The sequence below is a fragment of the Pelobates fuscus genome, chromosome 11, assembly GCF_036172605.1.
Source record: "Pelobates fuscus isolate aPelFus1 chromosome 11, aPelFus1.pri, whole genome shotgun sequence".
In the NCBI taxonomy this organism is placed as follows: domain Eukaryota; kingdom Metazoa; phylum Chordata; class Amphibia; order Anura; family Pelobatidae; genus Pelobates; species Pelobates fuscus.
This window is the reverse complement of record NC_086327.1, coordinates 82,498,444-82,514,380: the sequence shown is the minus strand read 5'-3', so window position 1 is coordinate 82,514,380 and position 15,937 is coordinate 82,498,444. Positions and strand designations below refer to the sequence as shown.

The 15,937-nt window shown below is 39.4% G+C and overlaps 1 protein-coding gene across 1 annotated transcript in view; it reads left to right on the top strand.

The window, feature by feature from the left end:
• Positions 1-14,486, top strand: part of ABCG4 (ATP binding cassette subfamily G member 4) — a 55,826-nt gene extending 41,340 nt beyond the window's left edge. The window contains exons 8-15 of the mRNA XM_063437113.1: positions 15-129; positions 218-348; positions 4,895-4,996; positions 5,408-5,576; positions 7,899-7,999; positions 11,668-11,826; positions 11,935-12,053; positions 12,719-14,486. Of these exons, the coding sequence (XP_063293183.1) occupies positions 15-129; positions 218-348; positions 4,895-4,996; positions 5,408-5,576; positions 7,899-7,999; positions 11,668-11,826; positions 11,935-12,053; positions 12,719-12,944 (1,122 nt within the window). The 3' untranslated portion in view covers positions 12,945-14,486. The remainder of the gene's footprint in view (positions 1-14; positions 130-217; positions 349-4,894; positions 4,997-5,407; positions 5,577-7,898; positions 8,000-11,667; positions 11,827-11,934; positions 12,054-12,718) is intronic.
• Positions 14,487-15,937: the final 1,451 nt, after the last annotated feature.

Genomic DNA, 15,937 nt, shown 5'->3' with positions numbered 1-15,937 from the left:
GTGTGTGATTTCAGCTGTATATTCTCAGTCAGGGGCAATGTATATATCGAGGCTCTGTAACTCACCTCATTCCATATCTAAAAGGACTAGGACTACATTGTCCAACTTACCACAACCCCGCTGACTTCAGTGAGTAATATATAACATCTAGTTTACAAGTAATTTAATGGAGTAACTATCACTATCATTGAGTTGTCTTTGTTTTGCATCAATGCAGTTATTGAGCTGGCCTCAGGGGAATATGGAGATCTGAATCCAGTGTTGTTCCGTGCTGTTGAAGATGGGCTGTGTCCCATTAGTAGAGAGAAGAACCTGCCTGCCAAAACAGAGTTTGACCTATGCCCCAATGTGAGTACTGAGTGGCAACGATGACTGCATTCTCATTATGCAACGTAACCAAGTATAATTCATTCAAACATGGCAGATACAACTTAAATACACAATATGTGTTTTATATACATGTAGTAAATAGTAGTTAAGCCATACCTCCTAAGTGTCCCTATTTAGGATCGTCAGTCTCTATTTTAGGAGACCCCTGACAAATACCCCTGTCCCTCTTTTCTATTCAAATGTCCCTCTCTTGTAGGAGCACCATATTCTTGGTGTGTATGAGCTTCACAGCAATAATAGTCCCAGTAATGGGTCTTTAAACTACAAAAGCCACGTTTAGAAATCAGTCTGGGTCAATAAGATACATTGTTTTTGCTCTAAATTACATTTTAATTGTAAATTTTGTTTACCCCATGCCACACCTCTATAATAAAAGTCTACCTCTTTGTTTTTTCAAAATGTTGGGAGGTATGATAAAGCTAAAATGTATGTTCAAGTACATTCTGTAAGTTAGATCTGCAGTTTCATGATTCCAGACTTTTAATATTATATACAATCCAAAGTAGATTTGGATATATTAATCATTGGAAATAAAATTCACAGAAAAATAGATACATGTATTTTATTATAGTACGATTATATAATTATAATTTACTTTTTGAATTAATTGTTAAAAAAAAAAAAAAAAAAACAACAACAACAATTGCATGAGAGTGCAGGCAAGGGAGGAAAGGTGCAATTATCCCCAAGGTCTCTAGCACACAGAGTTTTTGGGCTGCAGACTCACAATATTTGTTTGTGGATTTGGATGTCCTCTGGCATTTGAATGTCCGCTGGCAGAGTACTGAAAAAGTGAGATGATTTATCTTTGCTAGTCTAGTATGTTTAGGTTTGTGAATGGGCTGGTGGCTTGAAATCTCAGCATTCTCCAGGCCTGGACCAACTCACTAGGATATTTTCTAGATACATCTGGGTTTGATTGGGCTGAGTATGTATAATGTCGCTGGAGTGGTTTACAAGTGATTGCAGGATGAGGTGAGACTGTGCTCATGACATTTATAACATATGCCACTTGCCTTTAGTGTCAATAAAATTGTGGGAAACAGAGTTTTGTCACCTATAAATGCACAGATCTACAGGTCATACTGTGTCATGTTTCTGAGCAGGTCAGAGAGGAGACGATTGCCAGGGTTATTGGTTGAAACTTTGTCTTTTCAGACATAACAATTTACTTGAAATACAGAATTAAGACAATCTGCCACAAAAAGGAAACTTTGTAAGAAAAACAGAATAAAGGCACTATGCCACAAATGGGATATCTTGAAAGTAAATGAAGTACGGTAGGTTTGAAGGGATCCCAAGGAGATTAGTAGTTTGTGGAATGTCACACTACAGTCAGGTTCAGGATGATACAGGGTTGAAATAGTTAAAGCTGGTAAATAGTTTCAGTATAATATAGTTCAGGTTGCTTACATGATTATGCAGAGTTTCAGTAGTTGAGACAGGTAAGTAGATTCCAGTATAATGTAATACAGGTTGCTTACAGGATCATGCAGTGTTGCAGCAGTTGAAGCAGTTGAAGCAGTTAAGGATCTTCAATATGGTAGATCAAGCAGGTGAGTCTCTTCAGATTTAAATAATGCAGATAAACACAGGATGTTTTCAGGAACCAGGATCAGACGTTCTATTCAGAACACTGACTTCAATGTCAAAGCCCTGTTGTGTGCAGGGTGTCGACTTATGAAGCCTCCTCATTATTCAATACAGGTGAGGATGATAGGGTGAGAGAAAAGTTTAGTGGCTAGGGAGGCCACTAGAGGTGAAAATAAGGAAGTGAAATCAAAGGGGCAGTAATAAACGAAAAGTCTTACATGTCAGTTTTGGAACCTGACATACTGAGGGAGATTGCAAAGATATATGATGTCACACCCTGCAGTATACTCCATATATTTTATGTGATATATAAAAAGTTGCATTTCATTGAGGTAACTATACCTTCTTCTCTTCTCTTCTCTTTTTTTTTTTTGTAAATCTTTCTTTTGTTGAGACAATGTGATTTGCAATACAGCATTTCAACAAGAGTAAAGGGAATTAGTGCATATGATAAAATAGGAAACATATATTCGATAGCTAAATTCCTGAAGATCTGTCTCATTTTTATATATATTTAAAATGCTAGTCAAGCTGATAACAATTTGCTATGCTATATAATGATGTGTAACAATTAGAGGACAGTGTCAGCACAGCTTAGGTTGTGAAAATAAAAGGATGATGGTCAACAGGCTTGATGGGTTAGAAGGTATGCAATATATGGAGGCAGTGTGTGGATTAGCCAGAGGTGGGGCAACGGCCTTGAGCAAGTTAAGTGGTAGAATCCCCTGGACAGACACTGTGTACATCGTGACATTGTAGGAATCAAATAGGCTATGTGGTCGCGTGTACCATGCGTTAGTGGGGATTCCTAAGCTGTGGTCTGCGAGTCTAAGTGGATCTATTCAAAAACATCAGGCCTGCTGTATACTATTTGTAATACTGTACAGTAGGTTTTAATAGGTTTTAATATGTTTTAATAGGTTTTAAGTGTGTCATGGCAGTCTCTAGTCCATCATAGTGCAGTAGCGCACATGCAGAGTTCGTCAGCAACCACCAGCCCATTCACAAACCTGGGTGGGTAATGCGGTTGGTGATCTGGGTACTTTTAAGTCTCACGGTTAAAAGTGTCCGTGATCTGGTCCTGCAGGTCAATGAGTCCCCTGTCAGCCGATGCTCATACGGAGTGCGAAGGGACCTCGTTGTTGGGACCTCCCCCAGCGGACGTTATAGTGTCGCAGTTGAGAGGCCGCTTTCCGGTCCCCGGTTGCTGGAAAGGCCAGCACCAGCGTTCCACAGACTCGGGTGCCTCTTGGGGCCGGGTCTCCCCTTTGTCGGGCGCCTCTGGAAGCCCGGGTGTTCTGCTGCCGCCAGCGGCGGTCGGGCTTCGGGCATTGTGGTTGGTGCCTTGGAGATATTCTCCGGTTGGCCGTCCTCCCAGGTTGGCCTTGAGGGCGGTCAGCAGTGGTAGCTCTGCGTGCGGTGCCTTGGTGTGGTCCACTCTCATGCCGTCTCCTTCTCTGCTCGTTGTGCACGCGGGGATGCTTCTTAGGGGTAGACTTCTGCACAGTGTGGGCCATGCGGAGCCAGAAGTTGTGACAGATGGCATTAAACCTGGCCTCGAATAGATCTTACCAGTAAGTGTCCGGGTCATTGGGCATGGTATTCCATGTGGCGGCCATCTTGGTCGCGCCACGGGTTCCCTGTCGTGCGGTGCCCTCGCCCTCCGGTTCCCCTGAGGTGCTCATCCTTCTACCTTGAGTGGACCGGGATATCCCCCACCGGTCTAGGAGGGGGGGTCAGAGTGCAGTGGGTCTGCTGGTCGAGCCGGAAAGTCGGGAGGTAGGCCGCCTTTCCCCCGTCCAGGAGCCAGCAGGCCGCAGCATTGCTCTCGGGCTATTGTCGGTAGAGGTGTTTGTGATGCATATGGTGTCGCTTGCCCGGAGTCCTCTGGGTACCAGTGCTTCCAGGTTTCAGTAAGTGAGCCCTGAATTTAGGCTTTTTTTATGCGTTTTCGTCGAGTTATGGCAGGAGCTCACAAAGTGTGCGTCTGCTCTGCCTGGCAGTCAGGCTCCCCCCCCCCCCCCACTCCATATATTTTAAACTGATAACTTGTATGCTCTATGTGCAGCAGAGGAACCCTGGGGGCCATAAGTTAGTCACCCTGGGGCCCATAAGTTAGGGTGGGTCAAGCAGGTGGTCTTCACACTTAAGGTCATTAAAACAGTCTTCCGGACAAAGCCCCCGTTAGATCGACCCAATGTTGAGAGTTATAACAGGTCACTTTCTCCAGGTTTACAGTGAACTGCATGATGGTGGAGGGTGAAGTGAGTTTGGAGGAGGGAAGCAGAGAGAGGAGAGCTGTCTGAAAGCCTGAACCAGACTCAGACTCCCAAACGCTTTAGCGAGATCCCAGGGAAGTCACCCTCCTGCACCTAAATGCATGGAAAAAGGAGGGTGGCTAAAAATATGTAAATTATGATATGTGTGTGTGTGCATATGTTTCTGTGTGTGTGTGGCACTGTACGTATATATATGCATACATCCTAGCAGTAAACTATATTTCAACACTATACTCAAATACACTCCTGCAATCAAATGCCAACACTACACACCATCTTTACATACAAACACAACCCTGCATTTCAAACACCAACACGAAACACAAATGCACACCTACATCCAAAAGCTCAAATGCTTACATTACATACAAACACAGCTCTTAATTGATATGCCAACAAAACATACAAACACAGAACTGCATTAAAACAGAAACACTACACACTAATACATCCCTTAAATATAACAAAATAGTCCATTTTAGATGCTTCATGTGAAATAATGTTTTTTTTAATATGCAATTGTGTTCATGGTTTAGTCTACATGTTTGTTGATGTAATCATATATATTAATCTGCATGCAGTTTAACTATAAACAAATATGATCAACATTTGTATGTCGCTGTTTTTAATAGGAAGTTTCTGGTCATGTAGAGAGCAACACTTTTGCCACCAGCTCGATGAACCAGTTCTGCATCCTCTTCAAACGAACATTCCTCTCAATATTACGAGACACGGTATGGAATACACAAGGAAATGTTAATGGAATGGAAGAAAGAGATTAATTGCATGGAGGGATAGAGAGACCACATGTATTATTTGGGAAGGTTGGGGAATAACTGTGGAGCTTAAAACATGATTTAGCCATTCCCATGTTTTTGCTACTAGGGCTGCCTATTCATCCATAGGCAGGTTTAATTTATTTAAAGAGATGTTGACTTAGATGTTCTTTTGCAAATGTGTCTCACAGTATCTCAAGGTGTTACCCATATTTGTTTCTTCTCAGACCCCTTCTTATGTACAAAGAAATATTTGCCCTGCTGTTCTTTCCTTGCCTCTTTATCTGGGAGTGTAATCTACAATGTCTCTTTGAAGATTTCTCTATCTATACCAAAGGATACTACTCATCTTGTTTCCCACTGCTCCAGGTCCTGACCCACCTGCGTTTCATGTCTCACCTATGTATCGGTGTTCTTATCGGGCTGCTGTACCTGCACATTGGAGATGATGCCAGCAAAGTGTTCAATAACACTGGCTTCCTGTTCTTCTCCATGCTCTTTCTCATGTTTGCAGCCCTCATGCCCACTGTCCTGACTTGTAAGAACATCCATTACTCCAACAATAGACCTACTCTCTGTCCTGTCTTACTTATATTTGTCAATTTTTTTTCACTTACGTTATTTTTTCCACTTTCTCTCATCTCTTCGTCTGTTTTCATCTTATAAATAACTCTCTTTCTTCCCCATATTACCTTATCTTTTTTAAATACACAATTTTTTCAGTACACACATTTCTTCCACCCCCTTAAAAAATCTATGCAGATTAGATTTATGCAGATATTATTATCATGTAAATAGTGCCAACATATTTTGCAGTGCTTTTTGTTTTACAGTGGTAGTATATGGCAGCATGTAAATGATAATTAGAATTAATGTGAGTAGAAACAAAAGGTAAAGATGGCGTAAAAAAGGTAGTATTCTGGAGAAGTGAACCAGTGTGCTGTGGCCTCCACAGAGTGTTCCACAAAGTTGTTGACTTCTGGGCAGTAATAGGTTGAATGCAGTCCTTAAATATGTTTTTCAATAAATTTCAGCTTTAACATTGGTATTCACATCTGGCAACTAATTAACCCCTTAAGGACACATGACGTGTGTGACACGTCATGATTCCCTTTTATTCCAGAAGTTTGGTCCTTAAGGGGTTAAGAATAAAATAAGTTAATTTGGCTAGAGATATGCATATTTATGGAGCAGTAGCAGAACTGTTTTGGGGCCCCCTCTAGCACAAGGCTAGCCACAGAGTAGACCCCCATCTGTCAAACTTCTACGATGCCATACTAGCTAAGAATTTACCATTTGCCCATCCTTGCAGGATTGCATTTGTCAGCAGTGTTTTTGCTTTGAACGTAAGCATGTTATTGTACTGGGTATGTGTATGCATGTAGGGGTGTATTTGTATGTATTCTTACCATTGAAATGCAGTGGGGTACTTGTGTGTAGTGTTTATGTTGCAATGCAGGGGTGTGTTTGTATGTTGGCTGTTACATGCAGGTGTGCTTCTGTGTGTAGTGTTGGTTTTTAATTGCTTTTGTGTGTAGTGTTGGTGTTTGAATGAATGGGTGTTTGTATATTATTTTAGCATTTTAATACAGAGGTGTATTTGTATGTAATGTTTGCATTCAATTGTAGGCGTATGTTTGTATGTAGTGTTGGTTTTTACATGCAGGTGTGCTTCTGTGTGTAGTGTTGGTTTTTGAAATACCTTTGTGTGTAGTGTTGGTGTTTGCATATCATTTTAGTAGATATGGTGTGTTAGTATGTAATGTTTGCTTTTGATTGCAGGAGTATGTTTGTATGTAGAGTTGGCATAAACATGTGGGTGGGTGTTTTTGTGTGTAGTGTTGGTTTTTAAATGCTTTTGTGTGTTGTGGTACATACACGTTTAGCTAGATTAAATGTACATGAAATTACATCTGTGCATTGTGTTAGCAGAATTATTAGCAAATGTAGAAGTGTGTCTTGGTCCAAAAAAGGTCGAAGTATATGAACACAGGAGGAAGAACAAAGTGTCCGAGGAACTAGACACTATCTCATATGGTAGCTGTATCCCTTCAAGATTAGTGGGAGTGGGCAAGCTGTAAAAGGAAAAGTGAGATGGTCCCTGATACCATTAGTTTTGACTGTTGTAAAGAGCGCAATTATAGGGATAGTAAGAGAGGAGTGCAAAAAAGTACATGTTGTAGTACATACGAGTTTAGCTAGGAATGAATGTAAATGAAATTCCATCTATGAATTGTGCTAGCAGAACTGTTAGCAAATGTACAGATTAAAATAAAAATCTATTTAGATTATATCCCTCCCCTACTTGCCAAAATATTCTTCAACCTTTTAAATAATATCCATGAAGCCGCCATGGTTACTCCACTGGATGGAACATAAGTATTTTATTTTCCCATTATTTTTTAGTTGAAATATAATTTATCTCTATGATAAATGATATGTTTATTGCCTCCTGCTGGTTTCAGTTACAAAGAAACTGCTAGCCTCAGTATTTTTATCCTGAAGGGCGCAGGAAGACTATGGAGTGATGCCCCCAAAATATAGACTCTTGTCAACTTTTGAAATAACCACATGTCCAGCATACTATTTGTATCAGGCCAGCTGTTAAGCTACAAAAATATTGTAAACATTTTTAAAATTAAAAAGTGGAATGCAATGTAAACAGAGATAATGATTTTGCAAGTTCCTAGAAGAGGTTTTAAAAAAACCCAAAACATATTCTTATGTTGCTGTCTGTCATACTGTTCATCCATTCAATTTTCGGTTTTCCTTTTCGGTTCCATTCTTTTCTTCTTTTCACCCAGTTCCTCATCTTCCTTACCCATCTTATCACCCTTCACTCTCCGTTCTTTCTCCACAGTTCCACTGGAAATGTCAGTCTTCATTAGAGAACACCTGAATTACTGGTACAGCTTGAAGGCATATTATCTGGCCAAGACCATGGCAGATATTCCTTTTCAGGTAATGTGATGCATTCTTTCTTGTGGTTCTACAACATTATGCTGCTGTACTTTGCCACATTAGAAGATGAAGCATAATGCACTGGATGCCATGTATTCTTCTACTATGCTACAGGAGGAATTAATTTCCATTGTGAGCCCTGTTACATCCTTTGATTAAGATTTAGTATGTTTGACAAGGCAATGGCTTTTAGCATGGTTTAGTGGCTTAAATACCCCTATAATGTTGGCATTTTTGCCATGTGCTTGCCTTTGTAGATTCTCAGTGTGATCTATTTAAGGGAGATTATATGTACCCAACAGGACTGCACCACTCCACGTGTGCCTCAGTGTTCAACCTGGCCCCTTAACCCCTTAAGGACCAAAATTCTAGAATAAAAGGGAATCATGACATGTCACACATGTCATGTGTCCTTAAGGGGTTAAAGGAACACTCAAAGCACAAAGACCACTTCAGCCCGCTGTAATTTTCACAGCATAATTTGTTCAATCCGATCATCAAAATCTACCCAAAATCCCACTAACTTGCAAATACCACAGCTGCTTAAAGGGGGACTGTCTCTGGTGTGGAAATTACACTGTTTGATAAAACACTAAAAATCATCTATAACATATGTTAACCTTTTTAAGAGATGCTCAGTTTTCTTTTAAATGTATATTTAAGATGAAGAAAATTACATGATTAACCAGTTCATACAAGGCAAACCAGGGCATACAATGCAAATGAAGAGGAAAAAAGAAACATGGTTTCATTTCTCTGTTTCCTTGTATGTTTTTTATGCTGACTGCCATGTACAAAGAACAGCGCTTATAACAATGATTGTCTGGGAGCTAAAATAGAGGCATCTAGATACAGGGTAAAGATCTGTAAATTTCTACATATAATTTTATTTTTCACACCTCACACATACATATTTGTTAACTATAAGATCTTAAAGATATTAAAATCCACAGAAGTGACAGTTCCACTTTAAACTGAAATAAAAACTGTACTCTGATAATCTAGAAAATCAGTACAGTGATATGTGAATTTTGAATGTGATTAAGGCTTGTAGATCAGACACAGCTGTGCTACCTCTGACTTGGTCTGCTAACAGCATCTGTGTATAAGATTCACTGTAAATTCAATAAAATGTGCAACACAGCTGGGCCAGGGGTTGGTACCTGTTGCCTCTCCTGGATCAGGTAATACAGATGCTTACCTGGAAATAGTGATTGGCAAGGTGTTACTGCATGATGTGTAAGATTGTTAGTTACTCTGGGTTTTAAAAAATCTTTTTAGATGACTTATTATTTTAGTACCAAAAATAAAACATGGGAAAAAGAATGACAAGTAGTAAGGACATCTGGTGTATCAACTTTAAGATAAAATTAAACAGCCTCATTACATAATTCAAGGTTTTCTTAAAGTGAATGATGTACAACATATCCTGAAGGTTTTCTCACATTGAATAATGTAGAACATATCCCCACAGTCGTTTAACTTCTTTCATGCCTGCTGATCCAGAAAAGTTGCCAAAGTGTCCATGTACAGTACTGTGCAAAAGTCTGAGGCCACCATTAGATTTGTTGTTTTAGCAATGGTATAATGACCATATATAATTATTCCTCAATATCTGTATTAGAATACAACCAGAAAATACAGGAAATGTGTATGCTGTATGTATGCAAGGCCACTCTCAAGGGGAAATCACCAAACAAACTAGATACTCAGGATGTGGTATTTAAGCTGTTATAAAGATATCTGAAAAATCAGGAGAGGTCATGAACAAAAAAAAAGGAATGTAAGGTCAAAAAAAATTCAAACTCTAATGAGAAGTGTCTGAGTTTTTTCTTTAAGAGACTGAAAGAAGCCCAGAAAGGACCTGGCTCAGCATCTGGCTGCTTCATCAGGATGCCAAGTTGACCGTTCTACAGTTACGAAGAAGTTTGATCAGAAACGGCCTTTGTAGAAGGGTATACATTCCAATCTTTGCATTTCATAGCTTTTTCACCCTTTTCCCCTTCCGAAAAAGTGTTTTCTTGGCTGCTACCTTTCCACAAAGACAATTCCTGATCAAACTTCTTCGGATTGTAGAATGGTCAACTTGGCATCCTGATGAAGCTGCCAGATGCTGAGCTAGGTCCTTGCTGGACTTCTTCCAGTCTGTCAAAGAAGAAACTAAGACACTTCAGATTGTGAAAGTTTTCTTGTCCTTCTAGTACTTTTTTGTCCATGATCTTTCCTGATTCTTCAAATTTCTTTATAACAGAATTCCACATCTTGAGTATCCAATCTGTTTGCTGATTTCCCTTTGAGAGTAGCCTTTCATACATACTGTATACAAATGTCTTGTGCTTTCTGTTTGTATTCTAATAAAGAGATTGAGAAATAATTATACACTTCCTGGCCCAAAAAAATAGTCGCCACCAAAAAAAAAAAAAGGTTACATACTCTAATATTTTGTTGGACCGCCTTTAGCTTGGATTACGGCACGCATTCGCTGTGGCATTGTTTCGATAAGCTTCTGCAAAGTCACAAGATTTATTTCCGTTAATTTTTCACCAAGATCTTGTATTGATGATGGGAGGGTCGAACCACTGTGCAAAGCCTTCTCCAGAACATCCCAAAGATTCTCAATGGGGTTAAGGTCTGGACTCTGTGGTGGCCAATCCATGTGTGAAAATAATGTCTCATGCTCCCTGAACCACTCTTTCACAATTTGAGTCAGATGAATCTTGGCATTGTCTTCTTGGAATATGCCCGTGCCATCAGGGAACAAAAAATCCATTGATGGAATAACCTGGTCATTCAGTATATTCAGGTAGTCAGCTGACCTCATTTTTTGGGCACATGATGTTGCTGAACCTAGACCTGACCAACTGCAGCAACCCCAGATCATAGCACTGCCCCCACAGGCATGTACAGTAGACACTAGGCATGATGAGTGCATCACTTCATTTGCCTCTCTTCTTACCCTGATCACTCTAGAACAGGGTAAATCTGGACTCATCAGACCACATGACCTACTTCCATTGCTCCAGAGTCCAATCTTTATGCTTGCTAGCAAATTGAAGCTTTTTTTTCCCCGATTAGCCTCACTGATTAGTGGATTTCTTAAGGCTACACAGCTGTTCAGTCCCAATCCCTTGAATTCCCTTTGCATTGTGCGTGTGGAAATGCTCTTGCTTTCACTATTAAACATAGCCCTGAGTTCTACTGGTTTTTTTTTCTACGATTTGATTTCACCAAACATTTAAGAATTTTTTTCCGACCACATTTCTTCCACGAAGATGATGGTTCCTCACTATCCTTCCAGTTTTTAATAATGCGTTGGACAGTTCTTAACCCAATTTTAGTAGTTTCTTCAATCTCCTTAGATGTTTTCTCTGCTTGATGCATGCCAATGATTTGACCCTTCTCAAACAGACTAACATTTTTTCCACGACCACGGGATGTGTCTTTCGACATGGTTGTTTAAGAAATGAGAAGCTACTCGTTGCATCAGTTTGGGGTTAAATAATTTGTTGCCAGCTGAAAGATAATCGCCCATGCAGTAACTATCCAATAGGAGGCTCTTACCTATTTGCTTACTTAAATCCAGGTGGCAACTTTTTTTTTTGGGCCATGCTTTGTGCATGTGTGTGCCTTGGGCTGTATTAACACGGTTTGGGTCTTTCTTCCTGCAGGTAATTTGTCCTATGGCATACTGTAGCATTGTATACTGGATGACGGGTCAACCTCCTGAAGCTATACGTTTTCTTCTTTTCTCTGCTCTTGCAACGTCAACTGCCCTTGTAGCTCAATCACTGGGACTCCTCATCGGAGCTGCATCAAACTCCTTACAAGTAAGTTTAAAATAATTTTATTACATTTGTTGTACTCTTGAGGGAGCTATAGTGTGCAACCTGTGTTCCTGTAATTCATACACTGTTACCTTTTGTCTTTTTGCTAAGGTTGCAACTTTCGTTGGCCCGGTCACTGCAATCCCTGTCTTACTCTTCTCAGGCTTTTTTGTCAGCTTTAAAACTATCCCAACGTATCTACAATGGAGCTCCTACATCTCGTATGTCAGGTCAGAGAGACAACAATGCGAGATAATATGTACAGAGTAAAATATCACTTGTTATAGGCTTGGAGGTTCCCAATTCACAAAAATGTTTCAAGACACAAAAACTTCAGACAAGCATCCTGGGGAATAAATGCAAGAGATTGAAATAGCACAGAAAATCATTATTCATTTAAATATTGATTCTAAAGCCCTAGAAGTTATTTTAAAGTGCAAAAACATACAGCTAAAAGAGCATTATTTACTGAAGACAACATTTTCACAAGCGACATAGAGGCTTGGAGGTTGGAATAACACAAACTTTACTATTGTGCCTATAAAAAAAAAAAAACATTAGTTAGAACCAGATTAGCACAAATTACGATCTCTGAATTGATCTGAATTAACTCCATCAAAACATTCACATTTGAAACTGATGACCAAATGTGCATTCAATTTGTCTTTATTATTTACCAAATGTGTAATTTCTTACTATGTTCATATATATTTTTTTGTAATTTTCAATTTGTAGGCATATTTGAAGCTCAGGAAATAGCCCCAAACTGTAGAAAATATGTAAAGCAGAAGCATCAACAACTTCTATTATATTCTGTTGCGTGCCACTGGGTTTTAAGGGTGTAGCATATATTTCAAAACTGCTTTATTTTTACCTTGAACCTCTGTTTGATCAGATACGGCTTTGAAGGAGTGATTCTTGCAATCTATGGCATGGACCGTGCTCCCTTACAATGCCGGGAGCCACCCTGTACTTTCCTTCTACCCCAACAAGTACTACAAGAGCTTGACGTAGAAGAAGCCAAACTGTATGTGGACTTTTTGGTGCTTGGAGGATTTTTCATTGGACTACGCCTACTTGCATACCTTGTATTGCGCTATCGTGTCAAATCTGAGAGGTAGAGTCTGAAAAAAGAAGGCACTGCGTATTAGAGATGTAACTGCAAAACGTATTACAAACTGTACTGATGGAGGTAAAACCTAGATATAAATCCCACAAGAAATCATCAAGAAGAGGTCCACATCCTTGAGTGTCAGATTCTGCTTTGTTTCATCTAATTACTTTATTTTAGTTATTTTTATCCTTTATGTCTAAATTTCTATCGTGGTCGTTTTTTTCATCTTTATTTTCGTCCTCTCAATTCCCTTCTTCAATTTCCTTCAAGGTATTTATACACCACTCATACTTTCTATAATTTGCTATTTTTTTCTTACTCTATCTTCTATCTTTGCATACATAATCCCAGAACAATGCAATTTCTCACCAATGGATGTTATAAGTTAAAAAGCCCCAAAATGTTCCTGCTTCTATATTGTATCTGCTAAAAACATTTAAAATGTACGTCAATGTGGACCAGAGCTATGTTGCCAAGGGATGCAGGAAAGCTAATTCTACTAACCATCGGATATTTTCTTTCAAGAGTGCATTGTACACACAGGGGAGTATGGTATTCTACAGGAAAAAAGCCTTTCCTATAGAACTTCCAGTATAACTTTTGAGAAGTGGAGCACGTGGAAATACAGTACTTGAATAATTCATCCAGTATTGAAGCCAGATCCATCCAAATATTTGATGGAACATACAGATGTTTATTTCACAGTTTCACTCAAGAAATTACAAAAGCTCCCCTTAATATTGCTGCTAATGTTGGGCATCAAATCCTTGCACCCTTGCTAGGAATGACTGCTGCCCCGCCCCAGAGGAGCTCTAGCTAAGCTACAACTTTTGCTCAAGCCATATTTAAATGTTAAAGCATTTCAAAGTTACTAGTTGTCTTCTCGTTAGTTGATAAAACAGGGTGTTATTTATTATTTTCTTTGCAAATGCTTCCATTTTTCTAGATTTACCACTGCACTGATGTCAGATGCCTGCCTGCCGTTCATAGTTGTGTTTTATTTTTATTTTGCCTGTTGGTGTGAATTAGCTCCCTTGATGGGAGAAAAATATGTTTTGACTATAAGAAAGTAGTTAGAGATATAGCAATTCGTCTCAAATATTAAAGAGGAAAAAAATATATTTTACAAATGCTAAAGCATGAGTTCAAGCATATCACTGGTGCTGTGAGAGAGAATGCTTTTTATTGTAGGTTTTTGCATCCCCATTCATCCATTTTGTGATGGGAACAATAGTACCACTATAGGGAGACAGTTGATTTTCATAGTACCTGAGAAAAAGAAACGGGTGGTCATATAAACAGATAATTTTATCGACAGTGAAGGAGAACACTGCTGTACTGAACATCTGTTGCACCCTATCTTTAAAACAAGTAGACATCCCGAAGCGTCCCTTATGCCATCTTGTGGATGCGTTGTCTTGTCAACTGAATAAGGAGTTGAGGGGGAGGAAACAAGAGGCTTCATTCATATTTAGGCCTCAAAACCACTTGCCTCCTCCACAGCTTAAACAGGATTAAAAATGTTTCAATATATTAAATAAAACTATACCTACACATCAAAGACTTTTTGCCTATTCAATTAAAAATCATGTTTATGCACGCTGTTCAAATATATTTTTGAATATTTGGGATATGTCTATTAATATTTTCACAGACATACACAATTGAGAAGTTTGATTAGTAGCTTTATTAATGCAGTTATCATTGTAATAGTTTGTTCACTGGACTATCAGAATCATCCTCGATCATCCTGTGATTACCTCCTGTCCCAATTTGACTGGAACCATCATAGAATAGAGGGGTACATTATGTCCGAGTTTCAATTGTTGGAAGTCCCAGTGAAAGAACTAGTTGGGAGCAAATCAAAAGGCAGCTCTTAACCTGTGTATTGTAAAAGGCAGCACACAAGGAAGCATGCTGCTTATGTATAGAGGACAGATGGTCATGTGTTCCTGGAGGACCTTCCTCACATCTGAAGGAACATATATAACTGGTGGCTCAGACCAATTCATTAGAGAAGTATCTGCACTGTGTGGAAACACAGTACAGTATGTGTATGGAGACAAGCAGACACAAAGTGTGTGATGTGGCAGAGCCAGACAGAACTGTCGAGAAACACAGTTGAGAGAAGGGATGGATGACAGACAGACAGTGGGGGAGTGGGATGAGTAAGAGAGACAAATGGGAATTTAGAGAAGAGAGACACAAATGGGAGGGAGAGGAGAAGATACAGAAATATGAGTTTATAGACAAAATGGATATACAAATCGGGAAATCGCTGTCTGAACAAGATGTAGGAAGGCAAATCGCTCTGAAATAGCCACCACCTACTCCTGTAGGGGGGTCACACTGAGAATACACTGGATCTTGTAGATATTAAAATCCGGAACCAAAAGTAGAGCAGGAACAAAGTATGGTAGAAAAAAGTATTTATTCATAAATACAATAAAAGGCACTGGTCCAACGCGTTTCGTTCAAACAGAACTTCTTCAGGGACCTTTCGAGTTAAAAATAATAATACAGATACCATACATAAAAATTCCCGCTGTACCCTCCCTTATCCCACAGTCCCAATATATAAGGCAGCTACTAATCCCATTGGTGGTGTGGTGGGTGTGTTCGAACTTGGTTCCGGATTCCTCAATCACTTGCCGACTCACAGCTGATCGTCAAATTCTTTTCCCGCTTCTCGGGTTTCCAAAGTGTCGCCGGAAGTGACGTCTGCGTTCCAAAATAACACTTCCGTGCGTTCCAACCATGATTTCACGTCCGCGTGAAAAGTGGTCCTCGTGAGTCTCTATAGTTATGCATGCACATGCGTGGTCGGCAGAAAGCCAAACTTAAACAAAAAATGATCAGTAACTTGCTATTAACATAGCCCATTGGAAAAAAGAAAAAAAGTGTATCAATATCAAATCATAAAAATCTATCAAATGCAATCATTGCTTCAAATTTAATTCATATAGTGTCTATTTTCGATCGTTTTATACCCTTTAATCC